The sequence below is a fragment of the Scyliorhinus canicula genome, chromosome 3 (assembly GCF_902713615.1).
Source record: "Scyliorhinus canicula chromosome 3, sScyCan1.1, whole genome shotgun sequence".
NCBI lineage: Eukaryota > Metazoa > Chordata > Chondrichthyes > Carcharhiniformes > Scyliorhinidae > Scyliorhinus > Scyliorhinus canicula.
The window spans coordinates 64,783,704-64,804,319 of NC_052148.1; the positions used below are offsets into that span (position 1 = coordinate 64,783,704).

The 20,616-nt window shown below is 44.1% G+C and overlaps 1 protein-coding gene across 4 annotated transcripts in view; it reads right to left on the reverse strand.

Annotated features, from left to right (window-relative positions):
* The window catches only part of dnai1.2 (dynein, axonemal, intermediate chain 1, paralog 2), a 313,232-nt gene that overhangs the window by 279,680 nt on the left and 12,936 nt on the right, over positions 1-20,616 (reverse strand). For all 4 annotated transcript variants that reach the window (XM_038790653.1, XM_038790652.1, XM_038790651.1 and 1 more), the window contains 3 exons: positions 16,048-16,104; positions 15,692-15,787; positions 6,153-6,233 (listed from right to left, as the gene is read on the reverse strand). In XM_038790653.1, coding sequence (XP_038646581.1) covers positions 6,153-6,233; positions 15,692-15,787; positions 16,048-16,104 — 234 coding nt within the window. The remainder of the gene's footprint in view (positions 1-6,152; positions 6,234-15,691; positions 15,788-16,047; positions 16,105-20,616) is intronic.

A 20,616-nucleotide genomic window follows, 5' to 3' on the forward strand; every position in this document is an offset into this window, starting at 1 on the left:
GCAATAACAGTGTGTTTCTCGTTTTTTAATTTTGAAAGGGAGAAATAGACTCGTCGATGCCCAGTGAACTTTAGGAACAAGTTCTGGAGGAAGTAGGCCCGATTGGCAAACTGGCAACTGGTGGGTTGGCCAGGGACAGTGATTGGTTCCTGCCAGGTGGTTGTCTGGGAGAGAACCTGCCAGAAGCCTCTCAACCCGCAAAGGAAGAGGAGCTGTAATTGGCCCTCTGTCTGCTGCGTTTGCTGGTTTGTAGGGGCTGGTTGAGCACAGGGGCTGGTTTAGCACAGTGGGCTAGATAGCTGGCTCGTAATGCAGAACAAGGGTTCAATTCCCATACCAGCCTCCTCAAACAAGCGCCAGAATGCGGCGACTAGGGTCTTTTCACAGTAACTTAATTGAAGCCTACTTGTGACAATAAGCACTTATTATTATTGCCTGCTGTCTCTGTGATTCTGCAGTGAAGATCATTACAAGCAGAAGAAAAGAAAGTATCCAACTGAAGGCCTAACCTTGAAAAACAAACTGGAAGACATCAATCGGCATCAAAAATCCTTTATCCTTTTGTTTTGTTATATTTTCTTTTTCTCTCAACTACCATTTTCCCTCTAATATTGTTTGTCTGTGTGTGTGTAGCGAGTGGGAGAGTTAGAAAGTCGGGGCGGGGAGGTGGAAATTAGATAGTAGATAGCCAGTTGTATTTTGTTTTGCCTATTTAATTATAATTACTGTTAATAATAAAAGGTTACTTGTGTTTAAATTTTGCAAACCTGGTTACGGTAGTCAATTCAACTCAACCAAAGCCATGGATATTAATATAAAATCGAATTTCACTGTGTTGCGACTCCTGGTCAAATGGAGCTGGAAGTGACCATGCACAAGCCCAGGGTGTTGTGACAATTCACTTGGGTTGAAAAAATAGAAAACCAGAATATTTTTTATAAGATATGAAATTTGTGAACGTTGTGCCCATACAAGGAACACAGAAAGTTAGCATGTAGCAACATCAAACAATTTGGAAAGCAATGGTATGCTGGCTTTATTGTAAATGAATTTGAGTACAGAAATAAAGAAGTCTTGCTACAATTGTACAGAGCTTTGGTGAGACTGCATCTAAAATGCTGGCCTGAATTTGTAGGGAACACATCCCGTCAACAATAGTATTGATGCCATATTAATGCTCTAATGAGCATGGATTGACATAAAGCAGGGCTTCTGCCCTCACTCGAGAGGAAGTCGCTCCAGCCACAGCAGTGCCGTGGCCGGAAGAGGAACTGCACAGAGCTGCCTGGAACTATGTCCAAGAACCCAAAGGACAAATTTCAGGGGAGGGAAGGTAGAGAATGTCACAAGATGAGAGATTGTGGTCTCAGGAGAAAGGCCGGGGGAAGGGAATGGAAATACGGAGATTACTGGGCCTCAAAGGGAGGGTGCCCTCCACAGTCATAGAATTAACAGTGCAGAAAGAGGCCACCCAGCCCAGCGAGTCTGCACTGGGCCCGGAAAGAGCATCCCACCCGAACCCACAACGCGACCCCGTCCCCATAACTCAGCAACCCCACCCAACCTTTATGGACACGAAGGTCAATTTAGCATGGCCAATCCACCTAACCCGCACATCTTTGGACTGTGAGAGGAAACGGGAGCACCCGGAGGAAACCCACGCAGACACGGGGAGAATGTGCAGACTCCGCACAGACAGTGACCCAAGCCGAAAATCGAATCTGGGACCCTGGAGTTGTGAAGCGACAGTGCTAACCACTGTGCTCCCATGCTGCCAGTCAGAAGGCAGCCATCTGATGGAGGTGCCACCTACCGCTGCCCCAATCCTTCCCACCAGATTCAACTTTTCTTTACCTGCCTTCTTCCATTGAACTATCACCCACGCACTAACCTAAACATTTAGGCCCTTAAGTGACCACTTTATGATCATTTAATTGGTGCAAGGGCGGGCTTCCTGTCCATGGCCATGCCTGCCCAAGCATAAGGCCACAACAAGATCGGGGCGGGCAGGAACGCAGAGGGAATCCCATCCATGCAATTTCACACTCCCTCCACCCTCCATACCTCAGGTCTCAGAACCCACAGGCAGAGGTTGGCTAGGGGTGGGGCTTGGTAGCAGAAGAGAATAAAAATCTACTAATTGTGTGCAGTTTTGGTCTGCATATTTGGAAAAATATCAGTCATGATCTTATTAAATGGTAGGGCAGGCTCGAGGGACCACATGGCCTGCTCCAGCTCCTTGTTTCTATGAAAGTGCACATTTTCATTAGATGCAGTGCAGCGAATGTTCACTAATTTGGTCTCTCATGGGTCCTATGATGAGAGACTGAGTAAATTAGACCTATATTCTCTGGAGTTTAGAAGATTTGATTTGTTTTGATTTGATTTCTTGTCACATGTACCAAGGTACAATGAAAAGTATTGTTCTGCATACAGTCCAGAAATGAAAAAACATAGGACATACATAAATACTGAATGTAAATACATAGTCACAGGCATCGGTGAAGCATACGGAGGTTGGTACAACTCAGCAGAGAAGATGTGTGAAGAGATCAGTTCAGTCCAGGGGGTCGTTTAGGAGTCTAGTAACAGCGGGGAATAAGCTGTTTTTGAACCTGTTAATGCATTTTTTTCAGACTTATGTTTCTCCTGCCCGATGGAAGAGGTTGGAAGACAGAATAATCCATGTGGGACAGAATAATCCATGTCTTTGATTATGCTGCCCACTTTCCCAAGGCAGCGGGAGGTGTTGACAAAGTCAATGGACAGAAGGCAATTTTATGTGATGGACAGGACAGTGTTCACGACTCTCTATAGTTTTTTATGGACTTGGGCTGAGCAGTTGCCATTCCAGGCTGTGATACAGCTAAATAGGATGCTTTCTATGGTGCATCTGTAAAAATTGGTAAGAATGAATGTGGACATGCCAAATTTTCTTAGTTTCCTCAGGAAGTATAAACACTGTTGTGCTTTCTTGGTTATAGCATCGACGTGGGTGGACTAGGATAGATTGTTGGTGATGTGCACACCTAGGAATTTGAAGCTGTCAATGAGCATAACAAGAATGAGAGACCATCTCATTGAAACATAAGATTCTGAAGGGGCCTGCTGGACATTGAGAGACTGTTTCTCTAGTTATGGGATAAAAAGTTTGAGACACATCTCAGGATTCAGGAACGATCATTTAGGACTGAGATGAGGAGAAATTACATAATTCAAAGTGTTGTGAATCTTTGGAATTGTCTAGCCCAGAGAGTCGTGGATGCTCCATTGTTGAGTATTTTTAGTTGAACCAGGAACATTCCTCATCACAATGGACGTTTCGGCTCTCTACACCAGCATTCCCCATGATGACAGCTTTGCTGCAGCAGCCTCAGTACTCAACACTTACAACTGCCGATCTCCAGACACAATTCTACAACTCATCCGCTTCATCCTGGATCACAACATTTTCACCTTCGACAAGTTCTTCATCCAGACACATGGAACAGCCATGGGGACCAAATTCGTACCTCAATACTCCAACATCTTCACGCAAAAGTTCGAACAAGACCTCTTCACCGCACAGGAACTTCAACTGACACTATACACCAGATACATTGATAACAGTTTTTTCCTTTGGACCCACGGTGAAGAATCACTGAAGCAACTACACGATAACATCAATCATTTCCATCCCACTATCAGACTCACGATGGATTACTCTCCAGAATCGGTTGCATTCTTGGACATACACGTCTCCATCAAGGACGGTCACCTCAGCACTTTGCTTTACCTCAAGCCCGCGGGTAACCTCATGATGCTCCACTTCTCCAGCTTCCATCATAAACACATTAAAGAAGCCAGGCCCTATGGACAAGCCCTCCATATGCACAGGATTTGCTCAGATGAGGAGGAATGTAACAGACATCTACAGACGCTGAAAGAAGCTCGGAAGAACGGGATGACAAACATGGGATACAACCCTTCATTGGACCCTTCATTGTCCAGTACTCGCGTTGAGCGGAGAAACTACAACATCTTCTTCAGAGCCTTCAACATGTCATCGTTGAAGACAAACATTTCTGTTGCTAAGGCCATCCCCACACCCCCACTACTTGCCTTTAAACAACTGCCCAACCTCAAATAGACCATTGTTTGCAGCAAACTACCCAGCATTCAGGAGAATAGCGCTCACGACACCACACAATCCTGCCCTGGCACCCTCTGCAAGACTGCCAGATCATCGACATGGATAGCACCATTATACATGAGAACACCACCCACCAGGTACGCGCGGCATATTTGTGCGACTCAGCCAATGTTGTCTACCTCATACGTTGCAGGAAAGGATGTCCCGAAGTGTGGTACATTGGCGAGATCATGCAGACACTGCGACAACGGATGAATGGACATTGCGCGACAATCACCAGGCAGGAATGTTCCCTTCCAGTCGGGAAACATTTCAGCAGTCAAGGGCATTCAGCCTCTGACCTTCGGTAAGCGTCCTGCAAGGCGGCCTTCAGGACGCATGACAATGCAGGATCGCTGAGCAGAAACTGATAGCCAAGTTCCGCACACATGAATCGGGTCTCAACCAGGACCTTGTATTCATGTATCACTGCATTCATCCCCCACCATCTGGCCTGGGTTTGTGAAATCGTACCAACGACAGGTCACACCTCTTTAATCTGTGATTATCCCTCTCTCCAGTCGCACTGTCTGGACTTGTAAAAACTTAATTGCCTGCAAAGACTCGCATGCAAAGTATCATCTTGCATCATTGGCTTTGTCAATTTATGTGTTTGTATAACCTACCTCTTCACTCACCTGCTGAGGGAGCTATGCTCCGAAGGCTAGTGATTCCAAACAAACCTGTTGGACTTTAACCTGGTGTTCTACGACTTCTTACTGTGCTCACTGCAGTCCAAGGCCGGCATCTCCACATCATGAATACATTTAAGGATGGGATAAACAGATATTTGGTCTCTAAGGAAATCAAGGGATGTGGGGCTTGTGCAGGTAAGTGGAGTTAAAGCCCAAGGTCAGTCTTATTCATACTGAAGGGTGGAGCAGGCTCAATGGCCATATACTCTACTCCTGCTCCTAATTCCTGTGTTCTTGTGAATCTTTAAAATGTCCTAACCAGAGAACAGTGGATGCTCAGTCAGTGAGTATATTCAGGAGAAAGATTCATAGATTTTTGAGTTCAAAAGGAATTAAGAAACATGGGATGGTGCAGGACAGTGAGATTAGACTGAAGACTACCCACAACCTTAATGAATGGGGAGTAAGTTCAAAAGATTCATGCTCCTATCTCTTTTGTTCTTATTTTCCTTAGTGAAGCAGAAACAACACACACATCATGCCTCACTGAGGTTCAAGCAGGATAATTGTTCCCTGAATACTGTGGGACGAGATCTCTTGCTGAGAGCCCTTCTCACTTTCTTATTCCTCCTTATTCTAGCAGTTTGTCCTGTTCTGCTTGACCTCTGCTCATTCTCCAAATAGTACATCCATGTATGGGGCAATTTCTTTGTGCAGAAGAGTTGAAGCCAGTATAAATTCATTCGGCACGTGCCACACCACTCTCTGTGGACTTTTGCAATGTGAAAAAAACTAAAGAAAGCAACAAACACTTATAAAGTTATAGCAACAAGTAGAATAAATCAACCAACATCAAACCTGTAAGTTACTGATCCCTTTACATAACTGGTGAAGGGAAGTCCTTCTTGCTGCTTGACGTGTGGTCACATGTGTGAACTGGAGTGTAGAGTTCCAAAATGGCAGTGCCTGAATGAAATCAGCACTTCATAGTCTGCCTGCTCTGCATATTTCTAGCAGACATTCACTCCATATGCATTCCTACCTTTGCCAAGATGGTATCCAGCATATTTCCCATCCAAAATATGCATATACAATGCATACACATACCATCTTGGATCCCGAATAACAATTAGGTGTCATTAAGCCCAATTTCTCACCTATCATTTTTGAGGACTATGGAAAGAAATTAGATTATTTCATTTGCAACGTATTGAATCACATGGTTTCCAACCAAACTGTTGATATTAGTCTTTGATTGGAATTTCTGTCAAATTCTTCAGAATACACAAAAACGTATTTAATTATTTTTCCTTAAAATACACCGCTAGGAGAATTACAATACTCACTTTAAAGCTGAATCTCACAATGTTTTGTGGAGCATGGGGGTTGTTGGCTGTAAGAACACGAGTAAATTCTTCCTTCAATTCCTAAAAGATGATCATATGGTATATTGTTAAGGTGAAAGTCAGTGATTGCAAACTTCATAGTGAAAAGCAATGCTCAAATTGAGCACAAGTTGGAGAATCCATATTACTGTGTTGCACCACATTCCAAATCAATCATTCTGACAAGCATATGTTTCTGGATGTGCTGCAAGTAAAACATTATTGAACTTACACTCATAGTAACAAAATTGCAGGGTGTTTATGACAATTCACAATATCTCTTTTTGGAAGTTCTTCACCTTTCACGCAGAGACATTTACGTCTAGAATGCTCATTGTCAGTCAACATCATAAATAGAGCAGTTGGGAATAAAAGATGGACAAGAAGAGAGGAAGGGGAAAACCAGAGAACTACAGGACAGTCAGTCTAACTTCAGTGCTGGGGAAACTATTGGAAGTAATTCTGAGAGACAGAATTGATCTAAATTATTAGGGCGGCACAGTAGCACAGTTTTTAGCACTGTTGCTTCACTGCGCCAGGGACCCGGGTTTGATTGAGAGCTTGAGTCACTGTCTGTGCGGAGTCTGCACATTCCCTCCATGTCTGCGTGGGTTTCCTGCAGGTGCTCCTGTTTCCTCCCACAAGTCCCAAAGGCATTCTTGTTAGGTAAATTGAATATTCTGAATTATTCCCTCAGTGTACCCGAACAGACACCAGACTAGGGGACTGTCACAGTAACTTCATTGCAGTGTTAATGCAAGCCGACTTGTGACACTAATAAAGATTATTATATTATTTCCATTTGGAGAAGCAGGGGTTAATCAAGAAAAGTCAGCAAGGTTTTGTTAAGGGGAGGTCACTTCTGACCAACTTGATTGAATTTTTCGTGACTAGGTGCAATGCATTTGACGTAGTCTACTTGGACTTCAGCAAGGCTTTTGATAAGGTCCCACAAGGGAACATGATGTCAAAGGTCATAGCCCATGGGAGCCAAGGAAATTTGGCAAATTGGATCCAAAATTGGCCGAGTGGCAGGGTGATGATCAAGGGATATTTTTCTGACTGGAAACCTCTGTCCAGTGAGGCCCTGCAAAGATCAATGTTGAGGCTCTTGCTGTTTGTGGTTTATAAAAATAATTTAGACTTGAATGCAGGAGGGTTCATCGGTAAGTTCGCGGATGATACAAAAATCTGTGGAGTGGTAAATAGTGAGGAGGATAGCCTTCGATTACGGAAGGATATAATAATAATATTTATTGTCACAAGTCGGCTTACATTATCACTGCAATGAAGTTACTGTGAGAAGCTCCTGGGAGCCTGGAGCTGTGAAGCAACAATGCTGCCCACTGTGCTTCAGTGCTGCCCATATAGACGGGCTGGTCAGATGGGCTGATCAGTGGCAAATGGAATTGAATCCAGATACGTGTGAGGCAATGCACTTGGGCAGGACAAACAAGGCAATGGAATACATGATGAATGGCAGGACCCTGGGAAGCACCAAGGTCCAGAGGGACCTTGTTGTGCATGTATACCATTTCCTTAAGGTAACAGGACAGGTGGATAAAGTGGTTATGAAGTCATATTAGCAGAGACATAAGCAGGGAAGTTATGCTGGAACTGTATAAAATGTTGGTTAGGCCACAGCTAGAATATTGTGTACAGTTCTGGAATCCACATTATAGGAGGGATGTGACAGCACTGGAAAAGGTGCAGAGGAGATTTACCTAGATGTTACCTGGGCTGGAGAATGCTAATTATGAAGAGATATTGGATAGACGTGGGTTGTTTTCCTTGCAGCAGAGGAGACTGAGGGGGGACATGATTGAGATGTATAAAATTATGAGTAGCATAGATAGAGTAGACAGGACGTACATTTTCCCATTGGTGGAGGGATCTATGACCAGGGGGCATAGAATTAATACAATGGGATGGAGATTTAGAGAGGATGTGAAGAAAATTTCACCCAGAAGGTGGTGGGAGTTTGGAATTTGCTGCCTGAAAGGGTGGTGGAGACAGAGACCCTCACAACATTTAAGAAGTATTTAGATGTGCACTTGTGGTGCCAAGGCATACAAAGCTCTGGGCCAAATGCTGGAAAATGGGATTAGAATACTTAGATGGTTGATTTTTACCGGCACAGACATGATGGGCCGAAGGACCTCTCTTTGACTGAGTAGTTCTGTCCCATCTCAACAGTTTTTTTCTGGGACTGCAGGAACTCACATCATAGGAAACATCCACCGTAAAATGTTGCTCCATTGAATATGGGAATGACAAACACACCAGGCGAAATTCTCCGCCCCCCACGACGGGTGGGAGAATAGCGGGAGGGCCTTCCCGACATTTTTGCCGCCCTCCCGCTATTCTCCCACCCCCCCGCCGAAGTCCCGACCCGAATCGCTGCCACCGTTTTTTTATGGCCGGCAGCGATTCTCAGCTGTTAGATGGGCCGAAGTCCCAGCCCTTTCCGCCGTTTTTACGAACGGCAAACACACCTGGTCTTGCCGTTCGTAAAAACGGCGTCACAAACTCGCTATTAATAACCATGGCACCGATTGGCGCGCACTACTTGTCCTTCCGCCGCCCCGCAGTATCCATTCGCGGGGCGGCTGAGGGGCAACCCGGCCCGCGCATGCGCGGGTTTCGCGCAAAAAAGCGATGACGTCACCCGCGCATGCGCGGGTTGGAGTCTTCCAAACTGCGCGTGCGCGGCCGACGTCATATGACGCGTCAGCCGGCGCTAACTCCGGCAAGCGGGCTTAACGATTTTCGTTAAGCCCGTCTTGCCGGAGCCTACGGCGTCGGGCTGCTAGCCCCGACCGGGGACCAGAATCGGTCCCCGGTCGGGAAGGGGCGCGCTGCCGTAAAACCCGCGCGGGTTTTACGGCAGCTTTACGATTTCTCCCGTTTTGGGAGAATCTCGCCCACCATTTCTTCTGTTTACAATCTATATAAATGATCTGCAAGCAGGGACAGAGTGTAACATAGCAAAATTTGCAGATGATATTAAAATAGGTGGGAACGCAGGCAGTGAAAAGGAGATAAAGATTTTACAAATAGATATATATAGCTAGGAGATAGGGCCAAAATTTCATAGATGGAGTTTAATGTAGATAAATGTGAGGTTATCCATTTTCGTCAAACAAAATATCAGGCAAATTATTCTCTAAATGGAAAGCAGATTCAAAATGCGTCTGGGCAGAGGGATCTGGGTGTCTTTGTTCATGAATTGCAGAAAGTTGGTATGCAGGTACAGCATGTAATTAAAAATGCAAATGGAATGCTCCCATTTATTGCAAAAGGACTGGAGTATAAAAGTAGAGAAGTGTTGCAATTGTAAAGGATGTTGGTGAGACCAGATCTGGAGTATTGTGTCCAGTTTTGGACTCCATATTTGAAGAAGGATGTGGTGGCATTGGAGGCAGTTCAGGGGAGGTTCATCAGATTGATTCCGGGGATGAAAGGGTTGACGTATGAGGAGAGATTAAACAGTTTGGGGTTTATACTCACTGGCGTTTAGAAGAATAAGAGGGGATCTGATCGAGGTATATAAAATACTAAAAGAGATTGATAAAGTAAGCGTAAACCAAATGTTCCCCCTTGTAGGGCAATCTAGAATAAGAGGTCACAGTTACAGGTTGAGAGACGTTAGATTTAGAACTGAGATGAGGAGGAACAACTTCTCGCAGAGGGTGGTGTATTTGTGGAACTCGCTGCCACATAGTGCATGGAGTCTGAGTCATTAAATAATTTTAAGAAGGAGATAGATATATTTCTGATTTTAAAAAATTGATTAAAGGGATATGAGGAACAGGATATGAGGATATGAGGATATGAGGAACAGTAGAGAGGTGAATTTGAGATCACGAAGATTGAATAGCGGAGCAAGCTCGAAGGGCTGATTTGCCTACCTATGCTCCTAATTCTGATGTTCCTATTTCTTGACATTTAAGCTTGCAAGACATTACTTTTAAAGGATGCCTATGTGAAATGTGTGTCCAACTGTTTCTACTGGCACTTTTATTTTATTGTTTCCCGGGATGTGGGTCACTGACTGGGCCAGCATTAATTGCCCATCCCTTATTGCACTCTAGAGGACATTTGAGCATCAACCGCATTGCTATGGATCTGAGCAACATGTAGACCAGGACAGGGAAAGACGGCACATTTCCCTAAATGATGGGTTTTTTACCACTAATCGACAATGATTTCATTGTCATCATTGAACTTTTTAATACCAAATTTTTATTGAATTCAATTTCACCATCTGCCATGGTGGGATTTGAACCCGATCTTGCCCGGGGTCTTTGGATTACTAGTCTAGTGACAATGCCACGATGCCACCGCCTGCCCTCGTGAATATTGAGAGCAATTGTGTAACATCCCCTATTTAGAATAAGGGAACATTTTACAATGGAATACTTGAGAGTCAGAGATGTATATTTTTCCTAATTGCCAGGGCACCAAGGTTGTTGAAAAAGGTTGCCAGATCTTACTTCAGCACAATTAGTGCAAAGCAAGGTTCTATTCCCAAGAGATCATGAGACATCATGAAGGAAAGAGGGAAAACAAAGAACTCGCATTAAAGTACTGCCTTTCAGGCCATCCTAAAGTGCTTCACAAGTAATGGAGTACTTCTATTGGAATGTAGGGGAATATAACAACTAAATTGCACATAGCAAGGTCCTAGAAGCAGCAATATAAATAACCAGGTTTTAGTGATGATGGTTGAGGGATAAACAATGGTCCAGATAGCAGAACATTCTGATCTTGTTCAAAAAATGATTTACATTCACTTGGACAATAGTTAGGGCCTTGATTTAATGTTTCATCTTTTTGACAACATCTCCAACAATGCGGCAATTCCTCAGTACTCTGCTTAAGTACTGATTATGTGCTCAAACCTCTGGAGTGAGGTTTGAATTAACCACCTTCTGAGTCAGAGGTGAGAGTACTACAACTGAGCCAAGGCAAAATTCTGATATGGACTGTTTAGATCTGAATGGCGAGTGGCAGGTTACATAAGATATATGAATACCTTAACTAATTATTCTTGGATTCTTTCTCTGCAGCCACTTAATCACAGTATGATATGCTTTCAATAGCTCTACAAGAAGGATATCATGACAGGGTAATTACCAATCTTCACATCCTGAATGACCACACAAAATGCGTCACCACCAACCTTAACTGCTGATCTTAGTATACCTATCTGACAATGAACATGATGAACTATCTTCACACAGTGCACCTTCGCAGGCCCTGGAGCAAGTTGTGCCATTGAATATATGAAGACCTGCAGTTCCCATGCAGCACATGATTAAATGATCCAGTTAAAATAACATTTGTAGTGGCTTACAATTTGACTCTCACTCTTTCCAGGGGCTGGTTTAGCACAGGGCTAAATCGCTGGTTTTGAAAGCAGACCAAGGCAGGCCAGCAGCACGGTTCAATTCCTGTACCAGCCTCCCCAAACAGGCGCCGGAATGTGGCGACTAGGGACTTTTCACAGTAACTTCATTTGAAGCCTACTTGTGACAATAAGCGATTTTCATTTCATTTCAGATACACTGCAATGCTGACCTCTGGAGATTACACTAGAAGTGGCACAAGGGACTTCGGCTATGTTGGGCAGGCTTGAAGGGATCTATTCCTCTCCAACATTATTTATATGCTCACACATAAATATCTCATGTAGAATCAACAGCTGGACAGTGAGTTACATTATCATTTTCTTACAGTATACATTTATACATTTATGTCAGGAAACTTGCACAAATTCAAACACACCTCCACGCAAACTGAAATTTGAGTTTAAATCAAGTTTAAATTTATTCCCTCAACACCCATAATCTAATCACAACAGTACCCACTCAGTCAACCACACTAGATGCAAACACACAAGAAAAGATGATTACAAAATGAGGTAACGTGCGCTTAGGTTGTCAACAGAGTCCAAAAGTCACTCTTACTCTTGTGTTTTTGAGATGGTAGCTAAAAACCTTGCAGGCCTGAGGACTCTCATTGTTCATTGAAAACAATGGAGGTTGGAGGTTTCTGGAAATGAATTCACAGTAATGTACTCCTAGCCACAGTAGGTTTCTAGCTGTTTTGCAATTCCGTAGGAAAAAAAGGATAGCCCCACTTTCTCTGCCAGTAAAGGGATGCTAGTCAGGATCATTTCTTTAATGAGAGGATCTGTTCCTTCTGTGATCTTTGTCTTCCAGCCTGACTGAACTTGGTTACTCAAGATATGAGTTACTGAGGTGTTTCTTACCATAAGCTAGTTTTTGCGACCAGAGTTTCAGTGCTCCCATTGTCCATTTAAGAAATTCATGACAATGTTAGTATAGACACAGAATTGTCATTTACATTCCATTGGGCTGGATTATCCCTTCCAGGACTGGGTCCCATAGTGGGAGCGGGACGGGGTTTCCTGCCCGGAGGCTGCTGGAAATTCACAAGGTATCCAAAGTTGGCTTTGTAACAGGAAACAAAGGGTAATGGTCGATGGCTGCTCTTGCGAATGGAAAGCTGTTTCGCAGGACTCGGTATTGGGATGCCTGCTGTTTATTTCATATATTAACGATTTGAACTTGAACGTGGTGGGCATGATTGGGAAATTTGCAGACGACACAAAAATTGGCCGTGTAATCGATAATGTAGAGGCTGTAAGCTCCAAAATGATAAGATGGGTTGGTGGTGTGGGCAGGAAAGTGGCAGATGGAGTTCAGGTCTGATAATTTGGGTAATACATTTAGGGAGGTAAAACAGTAAAAGGGAATACACAATAAATGGGAATATTCAGAAAGAGGTAAATTAAGTGAGAGATCTTGGCTTGCAAGTGTAGCTATGAGGAGAGATTGGATAGGTTGGGGTTGTTATCCTTGGAACAAATAAGGCTGAGGGGTGGAATGATTGAGATGTACAAAATTGCAAGGGGTAGAGATAGAGTAGAAAGGAGGAACCTGTTTCCCTTGACAGAGAGTTCAAAAAACAGGAATCATAGATTCAAGCCAAGCAGGGACAAACCTTTTTTACGTAGAGGATGGTGGTGTCTTGAATTCGCTGCCTGAGTTGGTGGTGGAGGCAGACCTGTGTCTGCACCTTAAGTGCAGAAAGCTGAAGGGCTACGGGTGTCTTTGGGTCGGCATGGACAAGATGGGCCAAATGGCTCCCTTCTGTGCTTTGTCATTTTATGGCTCAATTGTATCGTGCAATACCAGCCTCATTAATTATGTACTTATGTTATCAGGGATTTCTCAACATATCGCGTGGTGTGGCGGGCTGGATGGCGTGCGTCCCATCATCATATCTGGGCACCATGTTTAAAAGGCGCCCAGGTACCAATGTACTAACAAGGCAAATAGAGATTGCAAGGAGGACACAGGGATCTACAACACAAATATTTGGCAACTCATCCCTGGGTGTTCCCCTCGGCTAAGTGGAGGACTTCACTCTGAATGACATCTCTAGATGAAAGTTCAATCCCTGGGCCAAATCTCTGAACGTAGTCTGATTCCTGGGTGAAGTGCCTGAATGAAGATTGTATTCCTGGGTGAAGTTGCTGTGCTGAGAACAACCACCTCCTGGATGCTGCTGCATGGAGAAAATCCACGTGATTGATACTCCACCCACCCAGTGCTCACATTGTGTTTGAGGGTCCGGTGGCTGCGGACCTCCATCTTCCTATTCCATCTCTACAAGCTGCTCAAGACCTTCTTAAGTACAGACTTTTACATGCCATGCTGCTTTAAGCATATTCTGGGCCAACGTGATTTCCTGCTGGGTTACGGATGATCGGGCACAGGGGAAGCAATTCGAGTCCAGAGTTCCTCTGCATCTCAATACCGGGATGCAAATCAATTTTACGCCGGTCTCTGGTGGTAAATGCAACCCGCCATGCCAGGCAGTTGGGGAAGATCCTGTCGACATTTTACACCAGCATGGAACAAATATTTATACCTCCCGCAACATTCTTCCTCCCCCATCCCACAGTGAGTCCACCATAGGGGGCATGGTAAAATCCCACACACTATATGCTTTTTCTTCACATCCATTTTGTGTAATTTCAATCCTGCCATTGCAGGAATCAGTCTGGTGAACCTTCACTGCACTCTTCCAATGGCAAGTATATCCTTAGATAAGACGAAAACTGCACACAATACTCCAGGTGTGGTTCACCAATGTCCTGTACAGCTGCAGTAAGACATCCTTGCTCCTGTACTCCAGACCTCTTGCAATAAAAGCCAATGTATAATTTGCCTTCCTCACTCCTTACAGGACCAGCATGTCTGCTTTCAGTGACTGGTGTACTGGGACACTCAGGTCCCTTTGTCTGTCAACATTTCCCAATCTATCACCATTTAAATACTACTCCACCATTCTGTTTCACAGTCCAAAGTAGATAACTTCACATTTGTCCACGACACTGCATCTGTCATGTATTAGACAGGATGGACAGTGGAGTGAACATGGATAGAGTGCTCTTCGTAGAGTTGGTGCAGACTCAGTGCAGACCTTCTGTAGAGATTTTATAGCTTCTCCACTACCTGATGAAATCCCATGTTTCCACTACTGTAATCGTGTGTTTTATCGATTTTGCTTAGTCCATTTTTTTTAAATTTAGAGTACCCAATTCTTTTTTTCCAATTAAGGGGGAATTTAGCGTGTCCAATCCAGCGACCCGAGGCAGCAATGCTAACCACTGCGCCACCGTGTTGCCCTGCTTGTTCCATTTCTAAAACTTTCAAAGAAAGTATTTTCTAAAGTTCCTGCAGCCTGGTTTAGTTACCTCTCAATCTCTCTCTCTCAATGCTTGTAGATACTCCTGCCAGGAAATTTACTGTCATGGTATGTCATGCTTGTCTGTCTTGTGCCTTCCTCACACATCCACTATGGTGTGTCTGCAGCTACTCTGTGACATCCATTATCCAATTTGACCTAGCTCGATCTCTCTATCTGTTGCCTTCCAGCAAAGAACTCTAGTTTTTCAGCTCTGGTTAAAGAGCTCCCAATCATATATGGAGAACAGTCACTTTTGAAATGTTACAAATCCTGGCTGATGCTGAATTCGCCAATCTGATAACTATGGTAATTAAAGTTTGGATAGTTCTCCACAAATTAATATCCATTATCACAAATTTCTAAATGAAGATTGTCCATTTTAGAGAGGTACAAATGTACTGCTAACGACAATGGAATTTTGCCCCAGCAAGGGTTGATAACTTCAAAAAATAAAGCGATAATGGGAAGAAGCATAAAGATTGGAGGGGCTAGAAATGCACCCAAACTGCGCATCTTTCGGCTTAAATAATACACAATAAGAATTACAGTTCTTAGCAAGGATTTAAAACCTGCAGCAGATAAATTATTAGAACATAAATGTAATATTTATATCATATAGTTTAAAGACGGTTTCTTGCACAATTTTAGATTAACATATGCTCCAATTTTCCATGAAATGTATAATTAAATCATAACCATAAGGTGTTACTTACTTGTTCAGTAAGTTCCAGCTGATCAGGAGGTTTGATGAGTGACTTCCCCAAATTCCAGTCATCTCCGTCTCCCATGTCAGTTCCATCATCATCATCCTGTAACAAAATGACTTTGTTTTAATTCTGCGATATACTCATGCAAACTTTTAGAAGCACAAAAATGGGTACAAGACAATTACATTTTTAGGCCTTTACTTTTAACAACTCATCTCTGAATCAGTTTCCTAGCTAGTATTATTCTAGATGGATAATATTTTTCCAAATAATAATGCTTAAACTGTGAGAATATTAATTATTTACACTGGTGATATTAAATTGTTCATTTTCAAATAAATTTATCAGCCAATCTTCCTTACCTTCTTGGACTTCTTTGATATAGCTTTAGCAGATTGCACTGCAGGTGGGGCATTAACCTATTGGAAAAATATTATAAATTATTGATATTAATGTAATATAAAATCATATATATGTAATATTGCAATTACTTAAGGAACTCAAATTCATGATTTTCCAAAGTATCTGGAGGTGGTAATAGACAGAACACATGTAGCCCTTCATTCTCCCTTCATTCAATCCACCATGGTGGATTGGTCAAATCACATGCAGAGCTCACCCAGATGCACAGTGTTATCGTGGGCAGGAGTCAAACGTTGTCGAATGATGCGGAGCACCAGAGCTTATCATGGAGCGAGTCATCACCATCCTCCATCCATGGAGCAGACACATTGTTACTGCCAACCCAGAGCCTTTACTCCATAGTGAGGCGGGTAGGAATCACAAAGGGGGTTGGGGGGGGTGGGGGGTGGAGTGGTGCTGGGAGGGGGTAGTCGGCTGAAGGCCCCTGCCCACACATGTCCCCCAGTCTCCTCTCCCATCCCTGGCTGTTCCCCCTGGCACTCTACTCTCCGCACCGCATCTCTGGCTCCATCGGTGCCCGGCACTTGCTGCTTCCAGACAGAATCATAGAGTCAACCGTAGTCAGAACTTTCACAAATATCTTAATCAATAGTGGGAATCCCGAGAGAACCTACCACCAGATGTGGGAACATTTTGCTGCTTCATATGCCTAGTGCAGACAAAACGTAACCTCGGTCTTGGAGGTACTACTTTGAAGACTAAAATTTCTGTCAGAACTCAAGAATTTGTTTGCCAATTTCTGAATGCCTTCCTTGCTGTGAGAAGCTCGGGTACAATAATGTGGATACAGAAACTCTCCGATTAGTGCCTCTGTGTCTTCGGTGGAGGCATTTAGTCAGGAGAGTTTGATTCCTGCAGGCATGTGTCTGGTGGTTTCCTACGTCATTGCAGCAAAGAGGAGATTGAAAAGTTGAGGAGGTTATGACACATTACTGTGAAGGAAAACAATAAGAGCTGAAAACCTAGAAGGGAGTAGGAGGGGGGAAGAGGAGGGTGTAAGCACTGGGATGTGCTGAGGGCCGTACCTTCTGTGCTGCCGATTAGTGTAACTGAGGGGTAGCACAAAGATGAGATGGGGAAGCCCCTCCAGACATTCCCAGGTAAGGATTGCATGGCAAATTGCCCAGGAAGTGCAAACCTGCTTTGGGCAATTGCCCTGCATTGGGAACCAGATGAAAATGCAAACTTTGGAAAGTTTGGTGTGTCTTATATCAAGTTAGAAGAATTCAAAACACTTCTAACTTCTGGATAACTATTGTACAGACTCACATCAACCCTCCTGGAACATCCCCCACACTAGGGCACACTCACCATCGACTCCCCCAACCACCGCCCCGCCACGCCCCATCCCCAACTACCCAACTACATGCAACTGGACTCCCCCACCTCAAGACTACACCCCGCCCATGGGACATCCTCCCACCAGAGGACTCCCCCGCCCCCCAGAGTCTTCCCATTCCTTCCACCACCGCACCCCTGGGACTCCCCCCTACATGGGCCCCACGCCCCAACCTCAGAATCCCCATGGGACTCCACCCCCACCCCCCCCCCCCCCCCCTTCCCCGGGCTGCCAAACCTCAACTACACTCCTCAGACCCAATCTGACCTTCCCCCTCCACCAGTGACTCCCCTCTGCCACCAAGCCGGACTCTCCCCAACCCGATTCTGACTCCGATGCTGATTGCCACTCTGGAAGTTGCTCGTTGAAAATAAAAAATTGTCCTGTTTCTGATCCATAAACCACACTGTGGAGATGGCTCTCATAGATTAACTCAAGTGTCCTGGAATATATAGAGCTATAAAGTCATTTAAAGCATGGAAATTGGCCATTCAGCCCATCAAGTCCATGACCACTCTCCAGATCAATCTAATCAGTCCCATTCACTCACTCAATCCCCATTTCCAAGCAGGTTTAAGGTCAGTGGGAATATATTTGTACTGAACCCTCTTTTCCTGACACAGATTTATCTTCAAATAATTGCTTTAGTCCACTTTAGCTACATTAGCTCAGTATAATAAAAATCAGCTTTTCCCCAAATAAGAACTTTTCTTTAGCAAGATAGGGAATTGTTAAATTCCTCCAAGAAAATCACCTTTCTTAGAACCTCATATGTAGTTGCAACTCCCAATGCTCATGCCCACCTATCAAAATTGTTCTGCTTAACCCTTTTAAATTCTGCATAAGCCTGTCCTGGCTTCTCCTTAAATTCCGAAACTTTTTGCCAAGATGCCTCGGGAACGATTATACGCATCCAGAATAGGCTTTTTTGCCTGGTCAGAATTCTTAGACACTCGCTCTGACAGGGAAGTATAAACTTCCTATGCCTGATTTGCTAGTTTACTCTGCATGAGTAATGTCCACTTTAAGAAGTCTTACAACACCAGGTTAAAGTCCAACAGGTTTGTTTCATATAGACAAAAGTTTCTGGAAATGTTTTATATAGACAAATGTTTCTGGAACATACCTCTCCATTCACCTGAGGAAAGAGCAGTGCTCCGAAAGCTCGTGTTTGAAACAAACCTGTTGGACTTTAACCTGGTGTTGTAAGACTTATTACTGTGCTCACCCCAGTCCAACTCCGGCATCTCTACATCATCATTTTGCTCTTGGCCACTCTATTTGGGGTGCAATTTTCTTGAAAACCCTAAGTAGGTTTCTACTTCCTTCTCTTCAAATTTTGGGAGGGCCTGGATAAATTTTAACATATCGCCACTGGGCTCCATTCATGGATTAAAAAATCCTCTAATTTCTGTCAGCTCCCTGCTTATTTTCAGTCCCTGAAGCTGGAAGGCTCTCTCTTTTTCCTTTTCCTCGCTCCCTTTTTCTATTTCCTCTCTCTTTCCCTCTCTCTAATTGCAACCTCCTCATTTCGACCTCTGAGGTCCCGACTTGCTTCAAGAAGACCACCATTATACCGGTGCCAAAGAAGAACCAGGCAACGTGCCTCAATGACTACCTGAAGCCCTGAGTGCTTCAAGAGGTTGATCATAAAGCGCATCACCTCCATACTCCCAAAACACCTTGATCCACTGCAATTCACATACCATTGCAACCGGTCCATAGCAGACGCCATTTCCCTGGCCCTTCACTCATCCCTAGAGCATCTCGACAACAAGGACTCCTACATCAGACTCCTATTTATTGACTACAGCTCTGCCTTCAACACCATTATCCCAGCCAAGCTCACATCAAAGCTCCAAAACCTAGGACTTGGCTCCCCACTCTGCAACTGGATCCTCAATTTTCTGACCAACAGACCACAATCAGTAAGAATGAACAACAACACCTCCTCCACAATAGACCTCAATACCGGGGCCTCGCAAGGCTGCATACTTAGCCCCCTACTCTACTCCCTATACACACATGACTGCGTGGCAAAATTTGGTTCCAACTCCATCTACAAGTTTGCTGACGATACGACCATAGTGGGCCGGATCTCAAATAACGAAGAGTCAGAATACAGGAGGGAGATAGAGAACCTAGTGGACTGGTGCAACGACAACAATCTCTCCCTCAATGCCAGCAAAACTAAAGAGCTGGTCATTGACTTCAGGAAGCAAAGTACTGTACACACCCCTGTCAGCATCAACGGGGCCGAGGTGGAGATGGTTAGCAGTTTCAAATTCCTCAGAGTGCACATTTCCAAAAATCTGTCCTGGTCCACCCACGCCGACGCTACCACAAAGAAAGCACAACAGTGCCTATACTTCCTCAGGAAACTAAGGAAATTCGGCATGTCCACACTAGCCTTTACCAACTTTTACAGATGCACCATAGAAAGCATCCTATCTGGCTGCATCATAGCCTGGTATGGCAACTGCTCGGCCCAGGACCGCAAGAAACTTCAGAGAGTCGTGAACACCGCCCAGTCCATCACACAAACCTGCCTCCCATCCATTGACTCCATTTACACCTCCCGCTGCCTGGGGAAAGCGGGCAGCATAATCAAAGACCCCTCCCACCCGGCGTACTCACTCTTCCAACTTCTTCCATCAGGCAGGAGATACAGAAGTCTGAGAACATGCATGAACAGACTCAAAAACAGCTTCTTCCCCGCTATTACCAGACTCCTAAATGACACTCTTATGAACTGACGTCTTTAACACTACACCCTGTGTGCTTCATCCGATGCATCCGACTTATGTAGTTACATTGTATACCTTGTGTTGCCCGATTACGTATTTTCTTTTATTCCCTTTTCTTCCCAAGTACTTAATTATCTGTTGAGCGGCTCGCAGAAAAATAATTTTCACTGTACCTCGGTACACATGACAATAAACAAATCCAATCCAATTTCCATCTCCATTTCTTCTTGCTTCACCTCCATTTCTTTTGCCTTTCGTTTTGCTTCAGATCGCTTTCTTTTTCTTTTTGCTTCAGCTTGTTCTCCTTTGGCTGCATCTCCATTTTGTTTTCTTTTTGCTGTATTTGCAATTGTTCTATTTGTAACTGGATTTTAGCTAATTTTACTGATTGTTCCCATAACCCAGGCTGTGTTTCTTGCATT